This window comes from Poecilia mexicana, unplaced genomic scaffold, assembly GCF_051168715.1.
Source record: "Poecilia mexicana isolate PSO_F unplaced genomic scaffold, ASM5116871v1 scaffold_14, whole genome shotgun sequence".
Lineage (NCBI taxonomy): Eukaryota > Metazoa > Chordata > Actinopteri > Cyprinodontiformes > Poeciliidae > Poecilia > Poecilia mexicana.
Window position 1 is genome coordinate 12,977,185 of NW_028263383.1, and position 27,029 is coordinate 13,004,213.

Below are 27,029 nucleotides of genomic sequence, written 5' to 3' on the forward strand. Positions count from 1 at the left end.
TTTATTTTAAATTATACTTTATTTCATATAAAAACAAAACAATAGACAAATAAATTAGATATTTCTAAAATAATTCTCTGCTTGAGGACAAAGTTTACAAATTGAGTTGGTAGTTAGGAGTTTACAGGAATGAAAAAATGCAGGTGAATTTAAATGCCAATATAAGAGAAATTTCTATTAAAAAAAACACAAAATACCAGAAATGGTTGAATCCTAACAAACACAAAATGATGGAAAGAGGGAGGATAAAAGTTTCCATTTTCATTTTCTGCTGTTTGTTTTTCAGACTCAGGAGAAATGTCTACAGCTGCTTCGAATTAAGATTTGTAATTTAAAGAGACAGGAGGCTTAGGCGTCAGGATTGGGACGTTTGAAGGAGACATTAGCATAATAAGAGCCTCTTCATTTACACAGCAGCTCCAGCTTCCCAAAGAGCTGCTCCAGTCTGCAGTCACACCCATTAAGCCGGCAAAGCCCCATTGTCCGGCCCGGCTGTGGACCCTGCCGCCCCTCGCCACCAGATTGGGCCGGGTGAAGGGTTACTGTCACACAATGGAGCGCCCCCTCCTCCTCTATTTGAAATCAATCTCACAGCCCCCCGTCAGCCGTGACAGTGGGCCTGGCCAGGTCCCCACAGAGCCCCACGCCGGTAACCGTTCATCCTCCTTCACTGCAAAAACACCAGATCTGACCAAGTATTTGGTCTAGTTTCTCGTGCAAATATCTCAGTTCACTTAAAATATGAACTAACTAACATACAAGTAACATTTTAGCAAAATGTAGGAGCCGGTCTTTAGTCAATAAAGTTCAGATTATTTATGTTTCTCTTATAACGTGAAACATGTCTTGTCATAAGTGAAGTAATCTGCCAGTGGATCTGGAACTGGGGTTGCTAGGTAACGGACTGGGCTGAACTGGCGTTGCTAGGTAACGGACTGGGCTGAACTGGGGTTGCTAGGTAACAGCGCAGTGCACACAGATTGTGAAATAATCTGTCAGTGGAACTAGTGGGTTTTTCAGAGCAGATTAAGGAATTATCTACCTAAAACAAACTCCTATTTCTTCCTGAAGAGTTACCTGTAAGTTAGTTTTATTTTATTTTGAGTGAACTAGAAACTACACCAGAAATACTTACAAGTTTTTTTGCAATGTTTTCTTGACATAAATCTCAAGAACACAAACAACACAGAAAGTTTACATCTCCGTTCAAATGGATAAATTATCAGAAATTGTGTTTGTGGCTCTGGGGATTCATCAGAAGTAATTTAATTTACATTTCTGACGTGAGCTCCTTTAAAAAGCTGACAGGTTTTCGATATCAGACGTTGACGAAGACCACAGCAGATTTTAACATCTCGAAACAACACTGCAAAAACACTAAATCTCACCAAGTAATTTTTGTCCAAATGTCTCAGCACACTTAAAATAAAACGAAACAAAAGTTCTGTCTCCACTGGCAGATTACTTCATGTATAACAGTTTGTTTTCCCAACTTTTTAATCAATATTAAGGAATTATTTATTTGGAACAAGCTCCTATATCTTGCTGAGAAGTTACTTGTTACTTGAACGATGATATTTGACCAAAACTACTTGGTAAGATTGAGTGTTTTTGCAGTGAACAAGCCGTCGTTATCGTGACAGTGGACTTTCGTTTAGCAAGAAACTGTTAAGTATCAACAGAAAATGAAGCATGGAGGTGGTGCACCACTGATAATCGTCCTGTGTGAAACATGCACAAATGTAAGTAAATTAAACAGCTTCATATGGAGACACCTGACGTCTCAAAGCAAATAAATATCTTTAAATTGTCCACGTTTGCAGGAAAGAAGCTGGTCATGGAGGCGTGTCTGCCACCATTGGTCTTCCTGTGTGAAACAAACTGAGATTGGAGCATTTGCTGTCAGAATAATGAGTGAAAATGTATAAATACAGTCCACTGAAATCACAGTAATGTTTAAGCTTTTCACAACAATTTATGCTTTTATCAGTCAATCAGAAAAATGGAAAACTTGATTGATTTCGACTGACTGCTGCCAGTGCTTGCAGTAACAGATGTACGGGATTCCAGTGCTGCTAAAATTTGTAAGCACTGTATTTGTATATACGCAGAAACTCCAGATGTGTGTGGACTTTTGCCATTATTTTATTTTAATTTTCTTTCTTCTTTGAGCAGAATGTTGTTGCCTTAAGCAAAATTAAAAATGCAAACTAAAGTAATGAGTATTTATTGGTATTTATGGGTTTCACGGGGGAAGATCATTCATGGCGCACCGCCTCCAACCTACATTCTCCACTTAAATCATCCTGTTTTTTTCTTAAATATGTGACATTATCTTCACAAAATGAGTTTTGACTCACTCCAGTCTACTTCTGTCTCTGTCCTTCTCATATTAGCCGTTAGCTTTAGCCTCAGGTGAGCTAATCTGAATTAATGCTAAATGAAGTTTCCTAGTGTTATTTACTACAGATAAGATAGTAACTGCTTAGAGTGAATCTCAAATCCAAAAGACTCAAAACCTCAACTGTTTTTGTGGTTCCACTTTCTTTGAGCTGAAGGTAAAATAAAAATTCAAGATTTAAATTTTCTCAAGTAAAACTCTTGAACCGTCTCCAGCTTTTTTTCCTTTCTCAACCTCTAAACTTCGAATACGTTTGGTACTTTGAGTTCAACATTTTCTCTCATTTTCCCAACAATGACATCATTTTTATGTCATTCAGAATAATTTGTGAAAAGCAGTTGTTTTTCTGTCACTGACATGTACATAAAATATTTTATTACTCTAATATATTCACAGGAAATCATCAGTTCAGGCACTTTGCTGCCACTACAGCAACTTCTTAGAGTGAGAGATCCTGAGATTTAAGACTTCTTCTTTTTTAAATAAGCAATACAAACGTAAAATATTATTATATAGAGCAATTTATATCAACAATCAATTTCTTAACTTTTTATCATAGCAAAATAGTAATTTGTCTTTAAAACGTCTTCAGGTCTGCAGCCCTGGTTTCTGGGTTGGTGAAGCAGCTCTTTGTCCGTCGCCTCTCCAGAGGTGAACTGACCGCAGAAAAAGCACAGATTGAGTTTTGAGTTCCAGCGTCTTTCCTGCAGCGCCGCCTCGTTTCACCGTCAGCAGCCGGTTTCAAGCCAGCAGAGTTCAGCTTGTCCTCCTGAGCGCTACGTGCGTTTTCCTCCGCTGGCCTCAGTGCTCCGTGTGGATATAAATGCCTACATTTATCTAAGGGCTTCCATGAAAAGTCCAATGAGAATTACACCTTTAAGTTGAGAAATGCAACTTCGACCTTCGGTGAGGCGCCAGCAGGAAGCAGAGTCTATCGGAGAGCCGTTTTGGGGTCGATCCGAGAGCGGACGTCCTGATAGGCCAGGAGGCAGGGGTCGGTGGACAGGGCGTCATGCGTAAAAACAGAGTCGTTGTCGGAAGAGCAGGAGCTGGAAGTGTCCTCACAGGACGGCGAGTACTGCTCAAACGGCGTGGACAGGTCCAAGTACTGAGGGGTCAGAGGGAGACTGGTCAGACTAGAAATCAGGAACTAATAATATGAGTGAAAACAACAAACACATAAATGATGCAAATTCCAAAACACAACTTAAAAAGGAAATAAACTCAACAGAAAAACTGATAACAGAAACTAGAAGCAAACACAACAAAATGAAAATCCTGAAATCTCAAACTAAATGCTGCAAACACAGGAAATGCACCAAGTAAGTATGAAATACAAAAGTCCTCCAGGCCACTAGGGGGAGTCAACCAACAAATCCTATTTGTTTATGGTAAAGACAGGATATGATGATTTAAAGTTAGGGGAAAGATGGAGGAAGACAGTGAAGATGTGTCATATGACACACGGTTTTTTACAGTATCGTTTAACATCAGGATATTTACGTTGATAGTATCAGATGCTCCAGACTCCCCCTAGTGGTCTGGAGCTCTTATGGATTTACAGGATTTTTCCTTTTGGTTTTATTTCCTGAGGTTGCAGCAATTTCTGTAATAAATAGTTTTATTATCAATTTTATTGTTGTCACAATAATCCTACCAAATATCTTAATGAAACCTTAAATGCATATCACCCAGCCCTAATCGCAACATTTTTAGTTTGCAGTTTTTCTGCTGCTTTTGTGTTTTTCAGTTCTCAGAGACATAGTCAGACTTTGAATGGCTTCAACCCTTTACAGGTGTGTAAAATGAGCCCCATAAGTGTTTTAAACCACTGGATCATTTGAAGAGCTTTGGACTGGCTCAGTTAAAGTTTGGTATTGTAGCGGGTCTCACCTCGTCAGAGATGGAGAGCAGCGCTTTGTCCAGCTCCTCCACCAGCTGCTTGAACGTCGGTCTCTGGGTGGGAACAGCGTGCCAGCATTCACGCATCAGCATGTAGCTGCAGGGAAAGGAACATTTCATCACAACATTACAAGGAGTGAAACGGCTAATCAGATTAATTAATTACTAATTTAGCAATCGATTCATTGATAATTGGAGTATAAAGACTCAAAAAAGGCATTTTATTAAGAGAACACAAAGCCAAAATGAACCCAAAACTGTACAGAAAACAGAAACATTTTGCATCTAAGACTAAAATAAAAAAAGTTTGTTGGCAAATATCTTGTAGACCCGGTTCTACTGGAACCAGAACATCTGCTCCACCTCCAGCTGCTGTGGCTCTGCTCCAAACCAACCTGTTCCCCTCCTGGCCTGTGGGGGCGCTGCACCAAGAACCACTGAAGGAAACGACACAAAAACCTCTGAAGACACTGAGAGCAACTTCCTTCTTCACCAGATGGAAACAAGATGGAGGATTTTAGCGGTTGGAGGATTTCTCTTTAGGCTAAAGACCAGGAGCCATTTCTGCTGCTAGCGCTAGGCTAGCAGGTTAGCTTTGGTTGGATTTACCCAGAATGCCCTGCGCTGTAGTCCACTTTCTGCTTTTGGAGCGGTCTCCAGTCCGCTTGGCGTTCACATTCAAACCGAACCCAGACCGAGGTTTGGAGGACCAGAGGTCAGAGGTCAGAGGTCGGTTAGTGTTCACACCTCACCAAGCGGACTGGAGTTTCTGGACAAAACCCAAAACCGTTTCGTTCGGACGGAGGAGTTTCTGACTTACAGCTCGTGTGTGCAGTTGGACGGCTTGTCCATGCGGTGCCCCTCCTTCAGCAGCTTAAAGAGCTCCTCCACCGGGATGCCAGGGTACGGCGAACCACCCAGCGTGAAAATCTCCCACATCAGGACGCCGAACGACCATCTGAGAGAGAGATGGTCAGACCACCATGTTAGCTCCGGTTCCATCAGAACCCAGCGGCTCTGGAAGAGGACAAGATGGACTCACACGTCGCTTTGGTGGGTGTAGACTCTGTCAAACAAAGCTTCTGGTGCCATCCATTTCACCGGCAGCCGGCCCTGCAGAGACACGTTAGCCACTGAGTTTCACCAGCCAGGATCGGTGTGGAGAATTAAAATGACTTTCCTTTCTCATTGTCTAAATATTCTCCTCTCCTGCATCATAAGCCTCCTTCTGTCCTTCCTCCTCCTTTATTTCTCTTGTTTCCTTCCTTCATCACTACATCCAGTCTTTGCTTGTTTGCTGCCTTCCCTTCTTTGGATCCCAACTCTTCCTAATTTGAAGAGCTTTGGACTGGCTCAGTTAAAGGTTGGTATTGTAGCGGGTCTCACCTCGTCAGAGATGGAGAGCAGCGCTTTGACCAGCTCCTCCACCAGCTGCTTGAACGTCTGCTTCATAAAAATGAAGCCAATTTATTTAAGTGAATCCGGGCATTTTTCCCTCTTCCTTACTTCTTGAATCCACATCAAAATAAGCAGAAAACCAACAACTTTCTCCACCTTTCAGCCAAACTGATGAACTTTACCAAGTCCCCCTATCTTTTACAGGAGTTTTTCCTGGTGAGAAAGTGCAGCAGCACAAACTCACGTTGGTGGTTTTCTTGTAGTAGTCGATCTGGTGGACACCTCTGGCCAGGCCGAAGTCTGCGATCTTCATCACATTGTCCTCCGTCACCAGGACGTTCCTGGCTGCCAAGTCCCTGTGGATGCACTGCAGAAACACAGACAGGAAACAGAGTTGACTTTATGGCCAGTCTCTCGGTTCTGCTCCTTTAGCTGCTCGTCTGCAGTAACAGGGTTTCTGGAGGTTTCACAGCTCAAAGTTAAAACTTTTTAAGACCCTTCTGAATAAAATTTAAAACCTACATTTCCATGGAAATGTATGACCTTTGTCCAGCCAACCGGCGATAAATTTGCACTTACCCATGATACATGCAAAGCAGCTAGCCAGCTAGCTAGCAAGGTTATATTAGCAGCCAGTTAGCAGTAGCCTCTCAAAATGCTATGAGACGTCCGAGTCAAACTTTTCACTGAGAAAAGTCCAATGAGCAAAGAACTACACGTAACATATTAGATTTAATCGTTCTAGCTCAAAAAAACAAATCCTGTGATTAACATATTTAAGGCTTTATTTTTGTGAATTTAGGACATTTTAAGGCCTTAATTTAAGGATGCATAATCACAGATTTTGATTCTGTTCTGACTTTCACAGAATAAACTTCACAAGAGGGCAGAAAAATGTTTTTCTTTCTGCTTTTAGAGTCATGAAAGCTTTCGGATAAGTCTGGGTTGTTATTTCAAGGCATATGGTAAAACATAATTGCACATTCTCAGCCCAAATGAAAAGACTGGTAGTCTAAAATCAGCTCACAGGGCCTCATTGTAGTGAATTCCACAAAAATAAAATTGTCTTTATATAGAAATCCTGGAGTTTAAACCAACCCTTCAGGAAGAGGAGAAAAAAGAAATCAGTGTTTGCCCACATTCAACGTATGTCATTAAGTTTATTTTGGTTTTCATTGGAAATAGTCGCGGGGTTTGTGGGGAGCTGCAGAACGAACCGCTCTGGGTTTGTGGGTCTCCCCATAATGGTGGGTTAGTTTCAGACTCTGGCATTCAGCAGAGCCAGAAACTTGATGCCAGACGACGGCTCTGCTCCCCTCGCCTGTTTGCTAACAGATTTATGGCGACGTTAGGAAGGACAAAGCCCTGCAAGCTGAAGGGACAGGCAGATGGAGAGTAAACAGGACTGAAGCTGCGGCAGCTCGCTGCTCAGGAATGCCGCTCCGAGACACCGGCTGGCACAGACAAAGAGACGTGTTGATAAGACGCACTCACAGACAGAGTGCATGCTGGGAAAATGAAAGGAACTGAAAAATGGGGTGAAGGGGGCAAAGAGTAGAAAGAGAAAGGGAGGACAACAGCTGGTCCCGCCGGCGGGATTCAGAGTCAAAACACCGTTTAATGAAGGAACCGCAAGGCAATGAGCCATCAAACCGCTTCACATCCATCTGGGATGCTAAACACAGTTAGCATCACAAACCATAGCAATGTCTTCTCTTATTTTTATGAGTTCGACTATGAAGGAGAATGTCATTAAACAGATTGTGAAGCACTGTGAGTCCCACCAGAGTAATCAGATTACTTAGACCATCAGATGTGTAAAAACTGTTGATTCATGTAAGTTTCACTATATTCTCACTACAAAAACAATAAATCTTACCAGGTATTTTTTTGAAATAAGATAAAACTGACTTACAAGAAACTTTTCAGTAAGAAATGGGAGCTTATTTAAATAATGATGAAAAAGTTATAGTTCCTTTTATTTCACTTATAGCATGAGGAAAATGTCTTTTTATAAGTGAAATAATCTGATTTTTAACCAATATTATTGACTTAATTAAAGCTCCGATATTTGTTGAAAAGTTAGTTTTGTTTAGTTCTAGTCCCTCAAGATATTGACACTATAAACTAGGCTAAAATGACTTGGTAACATTTTGTGTTTTTGCAGTGTTATTTGTGCAGCAGCCATTTTGAAACTTAACTTTGAACTGCATGGAGAGCTGTGACTCAAACTACAACCACAACAAACGAGAGATGCGCTGAGAAACTGAGCAGTGACCAAAGAATGACCCATTTTAGCTCAACCTGCCTTGACCAGTAGCTAGGCTGTAGCTAGCACAGCTAAGCGCTAACAGGCTACACTCACAGCTGCCTGTTACTCAACAAAGAAAATGTGTTTTTGTTTTAGAGAACGATGTCAGAAGCAGCCAGCATGTGTGCAGGAAGCCATTTGAAAGGAAATTATTTGCTGCAGTCACGGCTGCCATGTTTTCAGGCAGCTATCAGAGGGACAGCAGAATTTAGAAGAATAAACTTATTACTGCAAAGTTAATCTGGATTATCCGTCTTCTCTTCTCTTTCTGTCATGGATCGTCCTGCATTTGGAGATGTTGGCTAACTCTACAAACCCCAGATAATGCACACAGAGAATAATGTTTACAGTCGCTAATGCTAACTTTGCTAATTGCCAACGCAACATGCTAAAGTCATTTCCAATAGAGACCTCTCTCTCACCCGAGTTGTGCACCGTCTCTTCAGCTCTTAGTCCAGTGGAGCCCAAAGTGGTTCTGGAGGCCCTGTTTGAGTTCTCTCCCTGGTTTAACGCACCTGGATCCAGCGACGGCTCGTCAGAGGCCTGAGAGGAACGCTGACCTGCTGAGGAGGAGGTCGTTTCCACCACCAGGGAGAGAATAAAACCTCCAGGACCCACTTTGGGCTCCACTGTCTTAGTTTCAATAAATGATGTTCAGAACAAGAAGTTTAGGGAAAATAAAGTAAATGCTTTGATTATAGTGACAGAAAAATTAAACTGGCTAAAACCTGCTTAGACAGTAGGTCAAATAGAAAACAACAGACCTCAGGGATCAGCCACAAAGCTCATTTTGTGGATCAATATCCTGGCAGGGAAACAGTTCCTCCTCCAAGCCACTTAACAAGCTTACAGTCCTGATTTACCGTTTTATTCAAGAAAAAGAAAACACCCTAAACTGAAACTCTGAGCGTTCTTCCTACAATAGTCAACACGCTGGCTGTGCCACCTTCACAAATTTACCAAAACTATAAAGATGCAACAAAAGAAGAGACACAACTATAAATCAGGAGCCAGGTAATCATCCTTCTTCAGATTGACAGCTCAACGTTTAGCATCCATAAAGTGCTTGTTGAGGGAATTACAAGCACTCAGATGTCATTCCCATTCTTTCAAGTGAACCCACCCTTTTAGAGGCCAGGTACTCCATCCCTCGGGCCACCTGGTAGGCGCAGGAAAGCAGGTCTTTGAAGGTGAGCTGCTCCTCAGGCACTTTAGTCACATCAAAGGTGTAATCCATGCCTGGAGGCCGCCTGGCCCGCAGGTACTCCCTCAGGCTGCCTTTGGAGGCGTACTCCACCAGCACGTACAGGGGGCCTGTGGAGGGGGAACAAAACAGGATGAAGGGCCGTTTGTTGTGGCTGCAGCCTCAGGGTTTGGGATCAGTCAAGTTGAGACAATAAATTCGGTTTTAGGAGACAGGAAGACCATTAGAAGCTCACCATCCTGTGTGCAGACCCCCAGTAGGTTGATGATGTTCTTGTGCTTGTCCATTACTTTCATCAGCTCCATCTCTGAAATGAGGTCTGCAAGGTCTTTGTCTGTGGCGTCATCTGAAGAACAGGCCATGCCGTTTAGACCGACAGAAAGCCAAAAACTCATCAATTACTTTCATTTCTTTATTTTCACCTTTGAGCATCTTGACCGCAACAGTGGTGGCCTGATCCGGGAAGTCCTTGTTGATGCCAAAAGCTTCGGCTCTGACCACCTGACCAAAGCAGCCCTCTCCAAGAGGTTTTCCCAGAGTCAAGCTAGAGAGAGAAAAAATGAGAATTGTACAAATCCATAATTTGAACCTTTGGTTTCTTAAACTGCAGGTTGGAGAGAGCCAAAAATGTCCTGCAGGCCTTTTATTTTAGGTCCCCACATGATTCGATAGCTAAACCTTTTACTGAGTCTGGATCCCAAAAGCCAAATGAAACCTCACAACCTTTTAGGATTTCAGGACACAACCTTTCAAACACACCTCACTGCTACAGGATATCAAATGTGTTTACATGAGAAAAGAAGTGCAGATGACTTACTTCTCCCTTGGGAACTCCCAGTCTGGATCGTACGGCAGCTCAAACTCCATAACTCCAGCTAGCATCGGCGAACAGCCGGACGACAGTCGAGCCACCCTCATCAGAGATGCACTGGACTTCCCAGACGAGTTGGACTCCACTGAATACTTTACAAAAAAAGACTAAAGTTTAACAACCTTCCTTTTGGATCATACATTTGTTTCTATAGACGTAGCCGAAGTATCTCCGCGTTTCTCCCAGTGTATCGTCAGCCTGGCGGCCCTCCAGGCTTGGCATCATTGGTTTAGTTCAGATGTTGTTTTTACCCACCAGTAACAGTAAAGACGGCTGAGCTGGGTTTAGCTGATTGAGTTGTCCTGCTCTGCCTGTTGGCCTCACACACATTATTTCCAGATTATGATTCTTGCTCTGTCGCCTCCAAATGTTTGTAACTTTAAAACACGGCGGAGTGCTCTAGCGCCACCTACCACTGGGCTTAGTAGGTTTTCCCTGGATATCTTATGAACCTTCAGAGTTCATAAGATTAGTAAGCCTAATTATGCATTAAGTTCTTCATTTATGTAAATAATGGTAGAGATTGGACCAGTATAGATAAACAGTCCAGATTAGGTCAGTTAGCATCGTACCTGTCTGCGCAGAGGGAACTTGGAGAGCTTCTGGACAGGAAGTGCGTCGAAAGGTTCCCTCCGTGGATGGACCTGCATCCGGCACAACACCACGATGATGACGGCCATGATCAGAGCCACGAAGCCACAGGCGTAGATGATGATGTCGGTGTACTTGGTCTCCATGGTCTCCATGGACTCAGCTGCTTCTTCTTCTGCAGGATCAAGAAAATAGAGAGACTTGACCAGGAGGAATTAATGAAGCTGAGAAACATTTCAAACAGCTGGAGGCGAAAATGCTGCTGAGGTGATCCTGGTCTGAAAGTGTAAAAGGACTAAATCTGCTCTACAGATGACAGTTTTATGGATTTTACTAAAGACATCACTTTTGGACTCCTCTGGCAACATTCAGATAAAGAAAGAGTCTCTTTGGGAAATTGACCTTTGACCTTGTTCATTTTGTTCTGGACAACCAGTTCCCAGAAGCATGTTGGTAACATCTGAGTAAATAAGACTCTGTTATGTCTATGTGATAAAAAAGTGACTAAAACAAAGCAGCGTTTCCTACAGCAGGTATATTTGTGGTTTATACACGAAGGTCGTTGTTTTCTTCCTTCCTTTGAACCTCCGTCTGTCCTCCAGACGCCTCATTTGGAAACATTTTCTGGAAAACTTTGACTTGATATGCAAACAAACAGAGACTGCTGTCACAGTTTGGCAATCTTACTTACATTTCCGGTTATATGAGGTGTGCAAAACATCTTAAGAAGATTTAATAGAGCTTGTTAAGGAATGTAAAATCAATTTAAGTTACTGAGTTACTGGTGCAGCTCCAGTTATTTCCCTGGTTTCTGTTATCAGTGCCCACCAATCAGGACTATTCTACCTTAAAGAGACAGGAGAAGAAGAGGCGTGGGCCTGCAGCAACACACATTATGAAGACAGTCTGCATCTTCTTGCTTATATTGGTGCAATGCCCTATTATTAAATGATATAAGCATAATCAGAGCTGTTCAGTGAAATGAAAACTGATTTAGTTCATTTTTACCTGAAAGCACGGTGAGCCAGGCCGACTGGTAGGCAAAGCCGATTGAATTGCCAGCCAGGCAGGTGTACTCTCCTGCATCATCCAGGGTAACTTTAGACAGGTAGAGCACCTCTACCTCCGACATGTTCAGACTGCCGGTCTGCCAGACATAAATTACAGAAGGTGAGCATCAAAACCCCGTGTCTAAGTCTGATCCTATTTGACTGATCTCTGTTTGTTCAACGGTGGACGCAAACCTTGAGGACCTGAACGTAGGGAGTCCCATCAGGACTGTAGCGGCTGCCGTTCCTTTCAACGTGTTTGAGCCACTGGATGTGAGGCTGGGCGTCGCTGTAAACCTTGCAGTGGAACTGAACATCGTTGCCCACCACCGCTGTGGTGTTGGCAGGTAGACCGGCTTGCAGGATGGGCCTGTGGGGGGAGCGCTCTGCATGAAGACAAAGCAGGAGAAAGGGCTGAGTAAAGGAAGCAAAATGTCTTCTTTGAATGTGTTTGTGTTTGGGAACAGAATAAGAAATGTCAATTTAGGATCAAAACTGGTTCTGTTCGCCTGCCTCTCTGGCAGCGGTCTCTTTGATCTGCGGTCACTTTCCAATCTCGTTAGTTTTCTCGTTAGTCTCCACCTCTTGTCCCTGTCAGCAGGGATAGAAACTGACCCCGTGCTCAACATCCACCAAAACAAATGAACAAATAATTTGCAGCCCTCCTCAGTTTCTTGTCACCAATCAGGTAGAAAACTGGACTGGACGCCTGACCGTCCTTGTTCTGGCGGTCATCGTCAATCCCAGGCACCCCAGCTACCTTCTGTTCTACCCTCAAATTAAATCTTTTAACAAGTGCTGACTAAAGCTTTGGGTACCATCAGCCAGATAACTATGCAAACCCTGTCTGTGTTTAGTGGTAAATCTGAAGAGCGATCGTCCATGTCCTACCCAAAACATCAAGAACATAGCTGTGGGTGATGGATCCATATCTGTTCTCCACCACGCAGGTGTAGTTCCCTCTGTCTGAGGGCACAACGCTCTCCATCACCAGGCTCCAGTGCTGATGTCTTAGCTAGCCAAAACAAAAGAAGTCAAATATCGTAAAGAGTGAAAAGAATAAGAGAAACTAAATCTATCTCTTATAAGAAGGCCAAAGACTTCCACAAACCCTCACCTTAATTCCACCGATGCGGTGCTCTCCTCTGAATTCACGTCCGTTTTTGAGCCAGCGGATTGTTGGCATTGGACTCCCCATGGCAGGGCAGCGAAACTTCACAGTGTTTCCTGCAGGAACAGCATACAGCTTCTTCTCCATGCGATGGGTGTGGGTCCAATAGGGCCCTGTGAAGACAAAGACAAGACAAGCTAAGTTGTACGTTTTTGAAGGGCAAATCTACATTGAGTCCCAGGTTTTGAAGGGAAAGCCTGCGCTGAGCCTAAAGTCTTTGAGGTGCAGGCCCAGTCAGCCATCAAGTCTTTGTTTTCGCAACTTGGGTTGCAAAAAAAAGATGGGAAAGTCTGTAACCCGAGTCACATTTTGTTTTAGATTTCCCAAATATTGTGAAAACAACTACACACCTCTAGAGAAGTAAACTTGGTCCTTTTCAGTTTCAGCAGATGAATCCTCCAAGCCGTTGTCCTCATCATCGTCTCCTGATCCCAGCATGTCTGATAACAAGACAGAAAGACGATATGAGAATTCAGTAACCGGATAAAAATCTGATTTTCTGTCATGAAGAACCAGATGTCGGTTCATCTTACCTGCCACAGTGATTGTGAAGTTCCGCACAGGATTTGTAGTTCCTCGAAGAACACAAGCATACAATCCTGAATCCTCATACGTCACACCTGTGATCTCCATGATGGCACCACGCAGCTGGATGCGGGGTGTGGCCAGCAGCCTGACCCCTTCCTTGTACCAGCTGACCGCCATGCCTGGCCAGGTGTTCGTATCGCAGCGCAGCTTCAAAATGTTTCCCGGCTCCAGCAGAAGATTTTCAGTGGCGTCCTCACTAAGGTCCTGAGGAACCTCTGTCAAATTCAAGAGAAGTGTTAGAAGTGCCGGTCCAGGACTCTGTATTTCTTTTGGTAGTTTTAATCCACTGCCACACAGCATTAGCCAGTCTCTCGGCTCAATCTTTAAGCCATTCCCTCAGCTATGACCTTGCACCTCCTCAGCATTTTCTGTCCCCACATATGCATAAGTACAATGGAACTACCATGGAAACCGAGGCCTTAATGACCCGACCCTCCTCAATTCAACCCCTCCTCCTCTTCAGCAACTTACTGGGTGGCTGAGAGCGATACGGCTAACACAGCAACCGCCCTCCCTTCCTTTATCACTCCAGAAAAGAGGTCAAGAAGAGAAACGAGCAAGAGGACCGGCTGAAGCTAATGAACATGTTGGGGTGGTGAAGGATCAGTGAAGTTAAAGCGAGTCAACAGAGAGAGAACCTTTGCTCAACCAACACAAGAAACAGAATTTTTCAAGGGTTTGTGCCAGTCATCTTTTAGCCTCTTATTTCTTACAGGATTTCATATTTGCCCATCTTTCTGACCTACAGAAGCGAAATACACTCTGGATAGGACTCTATGGTAAACGGCCTGTACTTGTACAGCGTTTTATCAAGTCCAGAGGACCCCAAGCGCTTCACACTGCAGTCATATCATCTGTAGACGTCTCATGTCGTCTTTCTGTCTTGTTATTAGAGATTCACACCCTGATGGTGGAAAGCAAGGCTACCATGCAGCAGCATCACTTCTGACCACCACCAGCAGGATGAAGTGTTTTTCCAGAGGACACAACAACTCAAACCGGTAACCTGGTTACAAGATGAGCTCCTACCACCGATGCCACCATCGCCCCAGTCAATATCAGGGCAACAGAGACATGAAGGACAAACAATCCTACACACTCACATGCCAAGGGTAATCTACAGACACCTATTAACCAGCATGCAGAACATGTGAGCTCCACGTAGGAAGAGCTGCAGCTTGGTCTTAATCAGTTAATCAAAATTTAATTAAAAGTTATCTGGTCGGATTTCAGCAGCGGTCACTTCTCTGGATTTGATGGCACCTAAGAAAGGAGATACTGTGGTTTAAAAGGTTGAAATTTCATCAAAACAACAGCAGGTGAACACAGACATAGCCTTAGGATGTTTCCCCTTCTGATAGACCCGGTTCTACTGGACCCAGAACATCTGCTCCACCTCCAGCTGCTGTGGCTCTGAGTCAAACCAACCTGTTCCCCTCCTGGCCTGTGGGGGCGCTGCACCAAGAACCACTGAAGGAAACGACACAAAAACCTCTGAAGACACTGAGAGCAACTTCCTTCTTCACCAGATGGAAACAAGATGGAGGATTTTAGCGGTTGGAGGATTTCTCTTTAGGCTAAAGACCAGGAGCCATTTCTGCTGCTAGCGCTAGGCTAACACGTTAGCTTTGGTTGTATTTACCCAGAATGCCCTGCACTGTGGTTCACTTCCTACTTTTGGAGCGGTCTCCAGTCAGCTTGGCGTTCACATATCAAACCAAACCCAGACCAAGGTTTGGAGGACCAGAGGTCAGTTAGCGTTCACACCAAACCTCGGTTTGGTCCTCCAAGGAGGTCGCAAGGGGGCAGTTTCAAGCCTGGCAGCATTGGGGGGCATCGCCCGCTCACAGAGTGAGCCATGCCCCCCTTGGACTGGAAGCTGTTTGTTGTTTTTACCTTAGAATGGCCAACGTCTGTGATTCCTCTGTCAATCTGATACACTAGGGCCTTCTCCACTTCCCATATCTGTGTCCTCTGTCACTTTTATCAGCCACTAAAACGGTTTAATTGTTAACACGTCGTGTCCTGTTTTTTCAAGCCGCCTCTAAACCCAGCATGAGCGCTACGACGCTGGCGCTGGGTTTACACCTGTGGGCAGTGAAGGAGACCTGCTGGTGGGCGGAGCTACAGGTGTGTTAGAGTCATGGCAGCAAAACGCAAAGAGCTTTAAACAGTTTTTACCCCAAACAGACTGAGGTGAGTAAAGCTGCTGGATGCAGGTAATGTTAGCTAAAAGATGACTAGCTAACACCAATACAGCACGTTAGGCTTGTTGACTAGGAGCCTGTAGGCTACCGATGTTGTTTATGTTCAAAAGCGTGTAGTACTTGTTACACTGAGTAACTTTTTTGGAAAAAAGGTGCTTATATGCCTAGTTTTACTGCACTGTACCTTTTTCTTTTACTTGAGTAGTATTTTTTTTGCTATGTATTCATTTTGCCCCCCCCCAAAATAAGCCGGTGCCCCCCGTTAAACTCATCTGGAGCAGTTTTTGGTTTGACTAGCGTTCACACCTCAATAATGAACTGGACTTTCTAGACAGACGAGCTGGAGTTTGGTAGACTGGATTGATCTGAATGACTTAGTGAAGAGTTCCTCACCAGGCAGGACTTCCAACCATGCTGACTGCATGGCCTGAGCTGTCCGCCCCCCCTGGACGCTTTCGGCCATGCAGATGTATTCGCCTGCATCCTCCATGGTGATATTGGGCAGATGGAGGGTGCTGACCTTGGAGCCATTACCTTTCAGGGTCTGCAGAGGAGATGGTCGTTTAGGGAAGGGACTTCATTCTTGGCCAACATTACAAATGAAATGGCAGAGCTTCTGCTGTAGATGCGTTCTTACTGTCAGGGCCTTGATGTGAGGCGGTCCCGCTCCGGTTTGTCCTGAGCTGCTAGATTCTGTTTTCAGCCACTGGACCTTGGTAGATACCGGCCTGTGGACTTTGCACAAGAGTTTCGCCTGGCCACCAACCACCACTGTGGTGTTTTCTGGATACCCTGGTATGATAAGAGCCCTGGGCGCACGGAGATCTGGAGAACACAAAGAGGTGGTAATGGACAGCAGAAGTAAATTTAGAGGAAATCTTTGGCTCTAATTACTTTGGCTCCTGAAGACAGGCTGTTCATAACACAGTCTGAGTTAGCAGCTACAGACTACTGTGGTTTCAGATCATCTCACCAGTATTAAGAGAAAATGTGACAAAAGACAACCTGGAGATTTCCCTTGACCAGGAAGAGAAGCGCGCCATGTTGCTAACAAAACTCTGACATTTAATGCTGCCAGGAAGCAGTGATAGAGTGCCCTGATAACCCAGCTACTATGGTGTCACTATCGGCTACAGGGGGCCGCTTGTCCTGAAGCGTCTCTGCTGCCTGGCCGGAGCCCTCTGCCGCCGCTCACTCACTCAGGACCAGCAATTTTCCAGGGCAATTTTCTGTCTGATTGCATCCTGCGAGCACTAAGTGAAAGGGCAATCTGTTCCCTTGTGGGAGTGAAGTGCTGCCTTTCTGTCTAATCACCCAGAGTGCATGCAGGTAATGCTTTCAGGAACAAATAACATGCTTACAAGCTTGTAAGTGGAAAATCAGACATGGAGGATTGGTCAAATGAAGGAAAACACATTCAAAGAAATTGTTTTTTATGTATGTTTTGTAAGAATTCAAAACATGACATTTGTTCAAATTATAAGAGAAGAATCCAGAATCATCTGGGTTCCTACAGACTTTGAAAAGTCTGGGATAGAAGTGGAGAATGAACCACCAAGTTCAGCTCTGCACACACCCAGACGATAAAACCCAACCTGACGAATGTTCCTCAGACGTCTGGAGTCCCATCACATCTGTCTGAAAATATGAGTCTAAGATCTGAACCACACGTTAATGAACTTCCCCAGACAGGGACGCTGCCCTGGAGTTGAACTTACGGTGGGGTGTGAATTGTCACCCAGAGGCGAAGGGGCAAACAACAAGAGAACCAACACAAACAAGCCGCCCAATCAGCCGGCCTGGCAGGAAGAGACTCAGCTGGGACAATGAGACCTTCATGTCCCCACAGAAACGGCACAACAACAGCGGCGCTCCGTTTGATACCAGAGAACTACAAAACACGTGAAAATCTTCAGCGCTGCTCCTGATTTGCCTTAAAAACAGAAGAAATCTGTGAATTGTCTTTAACAGTGAATGTCCAGGACCTCAGGAGTTAATAAAACTGACAGGAAACAGTTCTGCTAAAGATTTTTATAAATAATAATTCAGCAGCATCCAACCTTTAATTCAGGTGCATTTATTTCAGACAGGGCCTTTTATTTGTTTTATTTTAACAGGGCCATTGTACATTACAAAACTGGAGTACATTTCCAGTAAAAGTCTCAGAAATTTAAGATTAATCTCAGCATATGTTCCGGTTCCTGTCCGACGATGTGAAGACGTTTCTGTCATCAGGATGTTTGAAGCCTTTTCTGGAGGCTCCTCTGTCCTGACAAGCCTCAGCTGGCCACGGCGCTTTACATCTGTCATCTGTTTCCACACATCCTGACTAATATATCATCACTGTGTTTTAATCAGACTTAAAAACTAACACCGCGAAAGATAAACATCCCTCATCGGCTTTAATCTGAAAGCTGCTGGTTGGCAGGGAACAATTAGACTGATTAGGTTTTAGCTGAACAGAAACAGAGTAATTGATGCTTCATAGCATCTGCCTATAAAGCATCAATGAAACAGAAAAAGCTCTTCGGCCCGTGGATTTACAATTCCGGGTCGCTGGCCTCACACGCATCAGGCGGCAAAAACACTCCGCCAACGCACGCTTACGACCCATTTGCTCCAACCAACCTGAGACTCAACCTGGAGACTTTTCTAAGAAAACTAAGGTATCACTTTATTTGAAGGGGTGTGAATAAGACTGGCATGACACTGTTATAAACATGACATAACACCTGTTATAAACATGACATAACACCTGTTATAAACATGACATAACACCTGCTATAAACATGACATAACATCTGTTATAAACATGACATAACACCTGTTATAAACATGACATAACACCTGCTATAAACATGACATAACATCTGTATAAACATGACATAACACCTGTTATAAACATGACATAACACCTGTTATAAACATGACATAACACCTGTTATAAACATGACATAACATCTGTTATAAACATGACATAACACCTGTTATAAACATGACATAACACCTGTTATAAACATGACATAACACCTGTTATAAACATGACATAACACCTGTTATAAACATGACATAACACCTGTTATAAACATGACATAACATCTGTTATAAACATGACATAACACCTGTTATAAACATGACATAACACCTGTTATAAACATGACATAACACCTGTTATAAACATGACATAACACCTGTTATAAACATGCAGGGATGTTCATGAATGTTATGACAGTCGTCATGAAGTGCCATTCTGTAAATAATGACACTTTTAATGCGAAGTTGCTCTAAAAGTTGCATTAAAAGTCCATTAAAAATGGCAACTTTGCATGATTTTGTAAATTATGATAATTTAATGCAAACTTGGCATTTTTAATGAACTTTTAGAGCAACTTTGCATTAAAAGTGTCATTATTTACTGAATGACACTTCATGACGAGTCATAGAGATTCATAAAGACTTCTTTATGTTTATAACAGGTGTTATGTCATGTTTATAACAGTGTCATGCCAGTCTTATTCACACCCCTTCAAATAAATTGATATCTTAGTTTTCTTAGCATGGCAGAAAAGTCTCAAGAAAAATAAACTACATGGAATATACCAGAGTTAACAATCCCTCCACAAATTTTACATTTTGACTAAATTTAAGGCCAACTGAACATTTTTCTGATGAAGTAAAGATATGTCAAGGACTTTCAGACGTTAGGGACAGAGGCTCCACGTTTTATGACATTAAAGCCACAAACTTTAATATTTTTATATGACGGATCGACACAAAGTTGTACAAAATGGTGACTGAACAGGATAGTTTTCACAAGCATTTCTACTCTAATACCCCCAAATAAAACCCAAACAGCACCAAGCAGAGCAGAACAGCGGCTCAGGCATCAACTGGTCTCACCTTTGGTTCTGATCTGGGGAACGCTTCGGGCCGCCACTCCGTCCGCCAAGCAGAGCAGGAGGACACACAGCAGGCGGCCGCGCTCCATCGTCCCGACGCACCACCTGAGTTTCACAGGGAAGAAGCAGGAAGCCTGCGAGGGGCCTCACGCATCGGGACCTCAGGGAGCCACAGGAAGTCTCTAAATCTGGATCCTGCAGGAATAAACCAACCAGAGGACAGACAGTGAGTCTGTCTGTCCTCTGAAAGAGACACGAACCGTCCTGAACAAACAAACAAATGCCTGAAGAGAGCCGGTTCAGATGTCCATCTGTCCTCCTGTCTGTCCATCTGTCCTCCTGTCTGTCCATCTGGTCTGTCTCACATTGTCCAGCCTCTCTGGCGTCAGGCTGTTTCTGTCTCACTAAGTTTTTCTTTCTTCTTTTTAGTTCTAGAGTGTAGAGGAACTTTCAGTCTGTCTGATGAAATGTTTCACGTTGTGGTGGGACTTTTGCGGCGGCCATCTTGGGTCCCTGCTGGAGAGGAGGCCGGCCTCAAACGCAGCTCTTTTATAGTTCAGATATGAGCTGCAGTTTGACTGGTCGAAGCTCAAAGTAATTAAAAGAATAAAAATGACTTGTAAATTCTGCATTTGCATATGTAAAATGTTGGCCGATTTTATCAGAGAAGACGGGGTTTAACTGTGATTGGCTGATTTAGATGGAGGAGGCGGAGCTTAACCAGGTGGACTGCTTGATGATGTGATTCGTTTTATATTCGTTGTGTTACCACCCCCACGCCACTAGAGGCAGTAGCAGGTCCGAAAAGATGCGATGAAAGAGCAGATTTAGAAGTACACCGGAAACTACAGAACTTGTTAAAAACTGTGAGAGAAGTTCAAAAACATACCGAGAGAGAAACTCCTTCCTAAAAATGAAGATGTATTACAGATTTTAAAAGGAAAATAAAAACAGGAAACCGCGGATAATATAGGAAATAGCGCCACCTTCACTTCCGGAGTGCAATGTTTCCAAATAAGGTATAAGACTGACAGCGGTCCGTCCCGCCCCTTCCTGTTTGTCTTTCTCGTTTTGTTTGCCTGCAGCCCAGGCCATCTGGCTTCTGTTCCAGCTCTGAGTGACGTTCTGCCTGCTGGTCAGTGGGTGGCGCTCCGCCGGTGCAAACTGGGAAAACACTGGAAACCTGCCGGGAGTCGCAGTGGACATGTCTTCTGACTCACTGGACTATTTACTCAGAAAATAAAGACCGTATTTTCTGGACTATGGAGTGCACCTCACAATAAGCCGCATCCACAGCCTTCAACTTAAAAGCTGCATCATATGAACTTCTTCCTGTTTCCACAATGAGGGGGAATGAGTTTCTCCGTCGAGCCTGCTGCTAGCATCTGCTTGTTCTAAATGAAAATCAGTGTTTTCTTCTTTGACTTCCAATGATTCACTTCCTGCTAAAGAGCCCCCTGGTGGTTGAAGAAAAATCCACAGAAAAGCTGCACCGGACAACAAGCCGCATGGTTGGAAACGGGGAAAAGCAGCAGCTTATAGTCTGAAAATATGGAGCTAATATAAATATAAAAGTAGGGCTAGAGAAGACAATAGAGTCTTCCTGTTGATTGACCATCTGAGTTTTCACCTTTAAGATGTGACGATATCTTTAAATCTTTTTGTTTACAATTCCCATAAAAGTCAAAAATTTGACTGAAATTTTGTTAATTTTAAATATTCTTTTTGGCTAAATTATTAGTTTTATTTTAATCTATTAGAGTCCAAATAGAAACACGTGTGGCCCTGAGCAGATTTTAATTTAAATTAATAGTCAAATTACTGTGGTTTATTACATAAATATCAGAATATAAATAGTGCACTGCAAAAACACAAAAGTAGCAGCAAGTATTTTTGGCTTAGTTTCTAGCTCAAACTTGTTAGTTCACTTCAAACAAGACAAAAGTAACTTACAGCAAGAGGTAGGAGCTCAGTTAAAGTAAATAACTCCAGAAAATCGATCAAGCCTGAGTGCTACACAGATTCTCTCACGTATTTCACAACCAGCAGGCACTGTGCCGTTGCCTAGCAACCCAGCCAAGCCCGGACCGTTTCCTAGCAACCCAGTTCTGGTTCCACCAGGAGATCATTTTATGAACATGGCATTTTCCCCAAGTTATTAGTGAAAATATCTGCATTTGGAATTAGACCTTTTTCATCAATATTAATGAAGAATTGACTAAATACAAACTGATATCTCACTGAAAAGTTTGCTGTAAGTTAGTTGGTCTTATTTCAGGTGGACTAAGATATTCGGACTAAGAACTGAACCAAAAAACTTGGTAAGATTTTTTTTTTCAGTGTCAAAAGTTTTATTTCTCTGATTTAGTCATTTGATGTCCAAAGTTTTATGACAACACAAACGTTTTTGTTTTTCTGGTGTTTCTGTCTATCATGCTAATATGATATTAAAGTATTTTGTAAACTTGTATGAACTTTTTCTAAGTTCCATCCAATGTTTGAAGAAAATAATAAAAAATAACCACAAAAACACCTAAAGATCAGAAATTTTATGATATGTCAAACTCAAATAAATATCAGTATGTGTATCAGCGATACTGGCCCTATGCTTACTTGGTATCGGATTGATAGTAAAATATTGTCAGCTTACTAAAATAATAAGTCATTTTTTGCGAAGTGATTTATTTTTTTGCCTGATTTTTTTTCTGCTTGATTTTAGTTAAAAATGAAGATCAGAGACGATATGCAGTTTGGCACCCCTGTAGCAGTAGCAGCCATGTTTGCTTATGCCTTGGGCCGGCCTGTGGTTGTTCAGCAGCAAGCACTTCAGAGGAGTTCTGAATCTCAGTTACATATTTAGAGAAACTCCTCATATCCACGGCTGGGCATGGTGTAGGAGGTGTCTTGCTGTGGGGTTGTTAGCCCGTTAGCTGTGCAGCGAGGTGAAGTGAAGTCGTCCTGACAGACAGACCGGCGGCGGGCTGTCAGGGAGCCACCGGAGCAATGCAGGGATTTTTCTGTTTTTTTGTTTTTCTGCGGCATGCTGCGCCAGCTGAGCTTAGGCGCCAGACCCAAGCGGCGCACACATGCCGCTTGGAGAACAAGCTTTGCTGAATGAAACGTATTCTTTCTCAATTAGGGCCTGGAAAACTTCCCCCCCGTCTCTCTCTCCTGTTGCTGCTAATTCCTCCCGATGGCGGCTGAACTGCAGCCGGAGCCAAAAACACTTCCACTGTATGCCGCTTTCTTTTTATTATCCACATCTAAAACCGGAGGGAAGCGGCATCGCTGGCGTGTTTCTGCCACATAATTCACACTTAATAAACCCGACCAGTCAGCCTCCATTTAAATACCAGAGCTAACGCTTCCTAGGCTGCTGGCCATTTCGTACCGACCGTGTGTCAATTCTTACACGAAAAATGCGATTTATCTGAAGTTGTACCAAGTTTTTTTATCATTTACTTTGTAAAATAATATTTATCTACTGTATTATGAATATCAACTTTCTAAAAGAAATGACTCATGATTGGGAAAGTGTTTGTGTTTTAATCCAATTTTAACATGTTTAGCTCCGGCGCTAATGCTGAAGTTAAACTTGCTAGCAAGCTAATCTTATCCCCGAGGTGTCCGTGGTTAATGGATGGTAAATTTTAGTTGTTGTAAGAGAAGTGGTTTACATTCCACCATGTTGGAATAGATTTTAAATCAATCAATCAACTTTTATTTGCACAGCACATTTCAGCAGCAAGGCATTTCAAGGTGCTTTACATAATTAAAGAAAAAATAAGAACAGCATGTGACATTGAATAAACAGTAAAAGAAAAAGATTTAAAAAGATTTTAAAAAAGATAAAAACATAAAAAAGCTTGCATCCAACTTTAACTAGATTAGCACCTGAGCTAATGCTAAACTCAAACATGCTAGCAACCTGAGCTTCTTATTTAGAGGCAGTTAAATAACAAAGCTGTTATTGTGAAGGGAAAGGTTTACTATGCTGGATAGTTTCTATCCAGCTTTACCCAACTAAGCAACAGCACAAAAGCTAAAGTCAAGTTTGCTATTCTTTTAGCCCTGCAGCCATTGCTAATGAACTACACTCCCTACTTGTGGTTTTCAGGAAACAGCTTACATTCCAACATTTTTGAATAGATTTAAAATGTTTTTAGTCAAATTCAAGTTTGCTAGCAGGCTAAACATTTGAATGAGCAGCGCACCCTAGCTGTTGGAACAGGGAAATATTGTTTTACTATTTCAGCCATGTTTTTTTCACAAAACTACCAATTTAAATTAATTTTAAATGTTTGTTGGAATTTATCAAATTTATTTTGCTGTTCAGTTAAACTTTCTTATCTTCGTTTAGAAATAATTAAAATCTCCCATCAACAAAATTAGTCTTAACTAAGTTCCTCCAGTTTGTTTTCTGAGTTTCCTGCTCCGTTCGCATGATTTTCTGTTCTCCTTCTCTCTGCTGTAACTTAATGCGGGTTTTACACCAATAAAAACAAGTCGCTTAAAAATGATTTTATTTCGGTCGGGATTAGCTGCGACTGCGGCCTGACCGAACAGGGACGGAACCAGAACAAAGTGATCCGGTAACAGTTTGCAGCGAAATCCAAAGTTTTTATCCATAATTCACGAAAATATCCAACGGCGTGTAAAGGTTTATTTACTTACACACAGCGGTTTGCTGGCAGCTACGAAAAGGATTAAGTTAGGAAACATCCGGGAACGAAATGACTCGGAGCCACTGAGACACCTGCGCGCTTCTGCCAATCAATAACTTCGATCAGTCCGGCGGATCATCGGACCCACCGGTGATCAGTTTAAAGCAGACGGCAGTCAGAGTTTCATTTTTTTACTCTTTTTAAACTTTTAATCAGATCGTCTCAGAAACACCGGGAAGACAAAAAAAGTCATATTTTCTGTTGTTTTTTTGTTCCTGTTTCAGGTTTGAAGCTGCGGTGACAAAGTTCAAACTCCGCTTCTCTGTCAAACATATGAAAGGTTCGGTGTCAGCTGACTCAGTTTGGCGTAAATCAAGGCAGAAAAACAAAAACTAGTTTCATTCTCCGCTTCACAATATAAACTAGCTAATAAATATTCCATATATGGAGCTTTTTGATATTTCCTCTAAAACCAAAACCCAGATTTAGGAGTTGGTAGAAATAAATATGTAAGGTAAATGAGTTTTTAGTGTAAAATGAATGAATGAGTGAAATCCCGGCTCCGGGGCAGTTTGTACCCACCTCTGCTCCCGGTTTGCCCCTGCAGAGGCGGGTTGGGGTAAATCACTGGGAGTCCCGATCCGCTCCGGGGAATAGTGAACTCTTCATTGGGAATCTCCTTCCATGAAGCAAGTCCGTGAATCCAAATCAAACTCAACTGGACGCGTTTGAACAAATCAAGAGGAAAAATTAAAAACGCTCCAGGAACCGGGAGCAGCGGCTGCTCCGGAGATCTGCTGCCCTGGCAAGGAGCTCTGATCCCGGGGCCAAAGTCCGCGACGTGTCGGGCTGCTCAACCATCCATGGAGAGGAAATCAGCAGCAACCGAAACAGACAAAACCTCCCTGCTGCTCCGATATGAGGACAGCTGGAGAGAAACAAGTCCGTTGGGCTCCTGGTGACTCTGCGCCTTTACGCAGCGCTCCTGGAGGCGCTCCGTCCCTGGATCAGCGGCTCCTGGAACCGGGTCGGAGCTCAGTCTGCAGCCGAACCGTAGATCCGGTCAGTCTGAGAAACAGAGAGACACGACTGCGACCTCCGCGCTGCAGACCTGACTCAAGACTGGCTGCTGGCCGGAATCACAACAACAATGGGAGGAGAGGAGGAGCAGAGGTGGGGGGCGGAGGGGGGTACTCCAAGGAGAGTACTCCGCCCCCCCCCACCACCCCCAAAGGATCCACTCCCAAACACTCAGACATTTACAGATTAATCTCTGAAAAACAAAAAAATCTGAGTTTCAAAAGCTGAATATTTACAACTTTCTGAAATATTTAGTTTCAAAAGTAGATTTTTGATTTTTGGAAATTCAGTAATTTTCAGTTTCACACGTCGAAATTGATTTAAAGGTTTTTTGAAAATCAGGAATTTATATTTTTCTATAGTTTCTGAAATGTTTCTCTTTTCCATCTAAAGCGGTTCTAACCTCCCACTTCCTCCAAACTTTACTTGAACTATGCCACAGCCCTTAAAGCAGCAGTGTGATGAAGAGCCTGAATCTCATTTTAGAGTCGAATCGTTTAACAGAAAAACTTTGTTTCAATTGCAGAAATGCTGTTGGAGTCCAGATAAATCCCAATAATCATTACTACCGTCTGAACGCGCTGAGGTTCATTTCAAAGCTTCTACAAAATAATTAACATTTAAAGGAGAAGCTGCATTTGTAAATGTTGCAGTCTGAACTAAACCGCTGATAAAACTTTTCACTGATTCTTGAAGCTTTGTCACATCACAGCCAGAAACATCTTTGGATTTCAAAAAGATTTTACTCATCATACCAAAATAAATACATAACCTGAAAAGTGTGGTGTGCATTTAATGAACACCCAAGTCAATATAATACAAAATAATTAACATGTCTGCTGCAGTTACACCTGCAGGTTTCTGTGAAAAGCTTCCCACAGCATGATGCAACCACCACCATGTTTTCTAGAGTCAGAATATAAATATCCTTTATGGGCCAACAATTATCAAGTTTATTTGTGAAAAAATATTTCAGCAACAAGGAAGTCCAAAATGCTTTTTATAACAAAAAACAACAGAAACAAATTATGAAATAAATTTTAAACTTGATAGAACAAATGATGACTACAGATTGTTTTTTTTAGATTGTTTTGTGCTGAACTGTCAGTAATTCCAAGAAAATATGCAGAAACGTGAAAAGTTTCTTCCTCAGTGAGAGCAAAGTGTTTCCTGCTGCAGGATGAGAGTCAGCTGCTCGTTCGAGACAAACGCCACCAAATATATTCAGAAAGTCAATTCTCTGTTTTTACAGTGAAAAGGATAACAGGAAGTATGAGGGGGAATCTGCACTGCAAAAACAAAATTTTACCAAGTATTTTGGTTGAGTTTCTAGTGCAAAATGTTTTTCTACACTTAAAATAAAACAAAACTAAACAGCTTTTAGCTCAATAATTCCTTAATATTGATTAAGTAAAAATTGTTCTGGTGCCACCAGCAGATTATGTCATTATAACGTAAAAAAAAGTTTTGCTATGCACATTTTTCAGTAAAACCAGAACTGGGTTGCTAGGTAACGGGTGAGCTTGACGGGGGTTGCTAGGTAACGGGAATAATCTCCCAGTGGAACAATGAATTTATTTATTATTATTCAGGAATTATTTACTTAAAACAAGCTCGTGTTTCTTTCTGTAAAGTTAATGGTACGCCAGTTTTGTATAAAAACATTTACTCTAGAAAGTTGAGAAAAATTCCG

The 27,029-nt window shown here is 42.7% G+C and overlaps 1 protein-coding gene across 1 annotated transcript; it reads right to left on the bottom strand.

The window, feature by feature from the left end:
• On the bottom strand, positions 1 to 25,364 carry fgfr4 (fibroblast growth factor receptor 4). Its single transcript, XM_088012209.1, has 20 exons — positions 24,839 to 25,364; positions 19,594 to 19,787; positions 16,331 to 16,518; positions 16,087 to 16,237; positions 13,432 to 13,701; positions 13,249 to 13,338; positions 12,845 to 13,011; positions 12,619 to 12,742; positions 11,923 to 12,113; positions 11,687 to 11,825; positions 10,660 to 10,853; positions 10,034 to 10,179; positions 9,639 to 9,760; positions 9,452 to 9,562; positions 9,136 to 9,326; positions 5,946 to 6,068; positions 5,346 to 5,416; positions 5,124 to 5,261; positions 4,295 to 4,400; positions 1 to 3,509 (listed from the first exon to the last, which is right to left on the bottom strand). Exons 2-20 carry the CDS (start codon positions 19,679 to 19,681, stop codon positions 3,333 to 3,335), a joined length of 2,787 nt encoding a protein of 928 aa, XP_087868335.1. The 5' UTR covers positions 19,682 to 19,787; positions 24,839 to 25,364; the 3' UTR covers positions 1 to 3,332.
• Between the last annotated feature and the right edge of the window lie 1,665 nt (positions 25,365 to 27,029).

What these genes read in the sequence shown, in the direction of transcription:
- fgfr4 (XM_088012209.1), bottom strand. Translation starts at nt 19,681, where the DNA reads ATGGAGCGCGGCCGCCTGCTGTGTGTCCTCCTGCTCTGCTTGGCGGAC. An exon ending in CTGGCTCACCGTGCTTTCAG is followed by an intron (nt 10,854 to 11,686) that starts GTAAAAATGAAC and finishes TTGATCCTGCAG; the next exon opens with AAGAAGAAGCAGCTGAGTCC. An exon ending in TACACCCACCAAAGCGACGT is followed by an intron (nt 5,262 to 5,345) that starts GTGAGTCCATCT and finishes TCTCTCTCTCAG; the next exon opens with ATGGTCGTTCGGCGTCCTGA.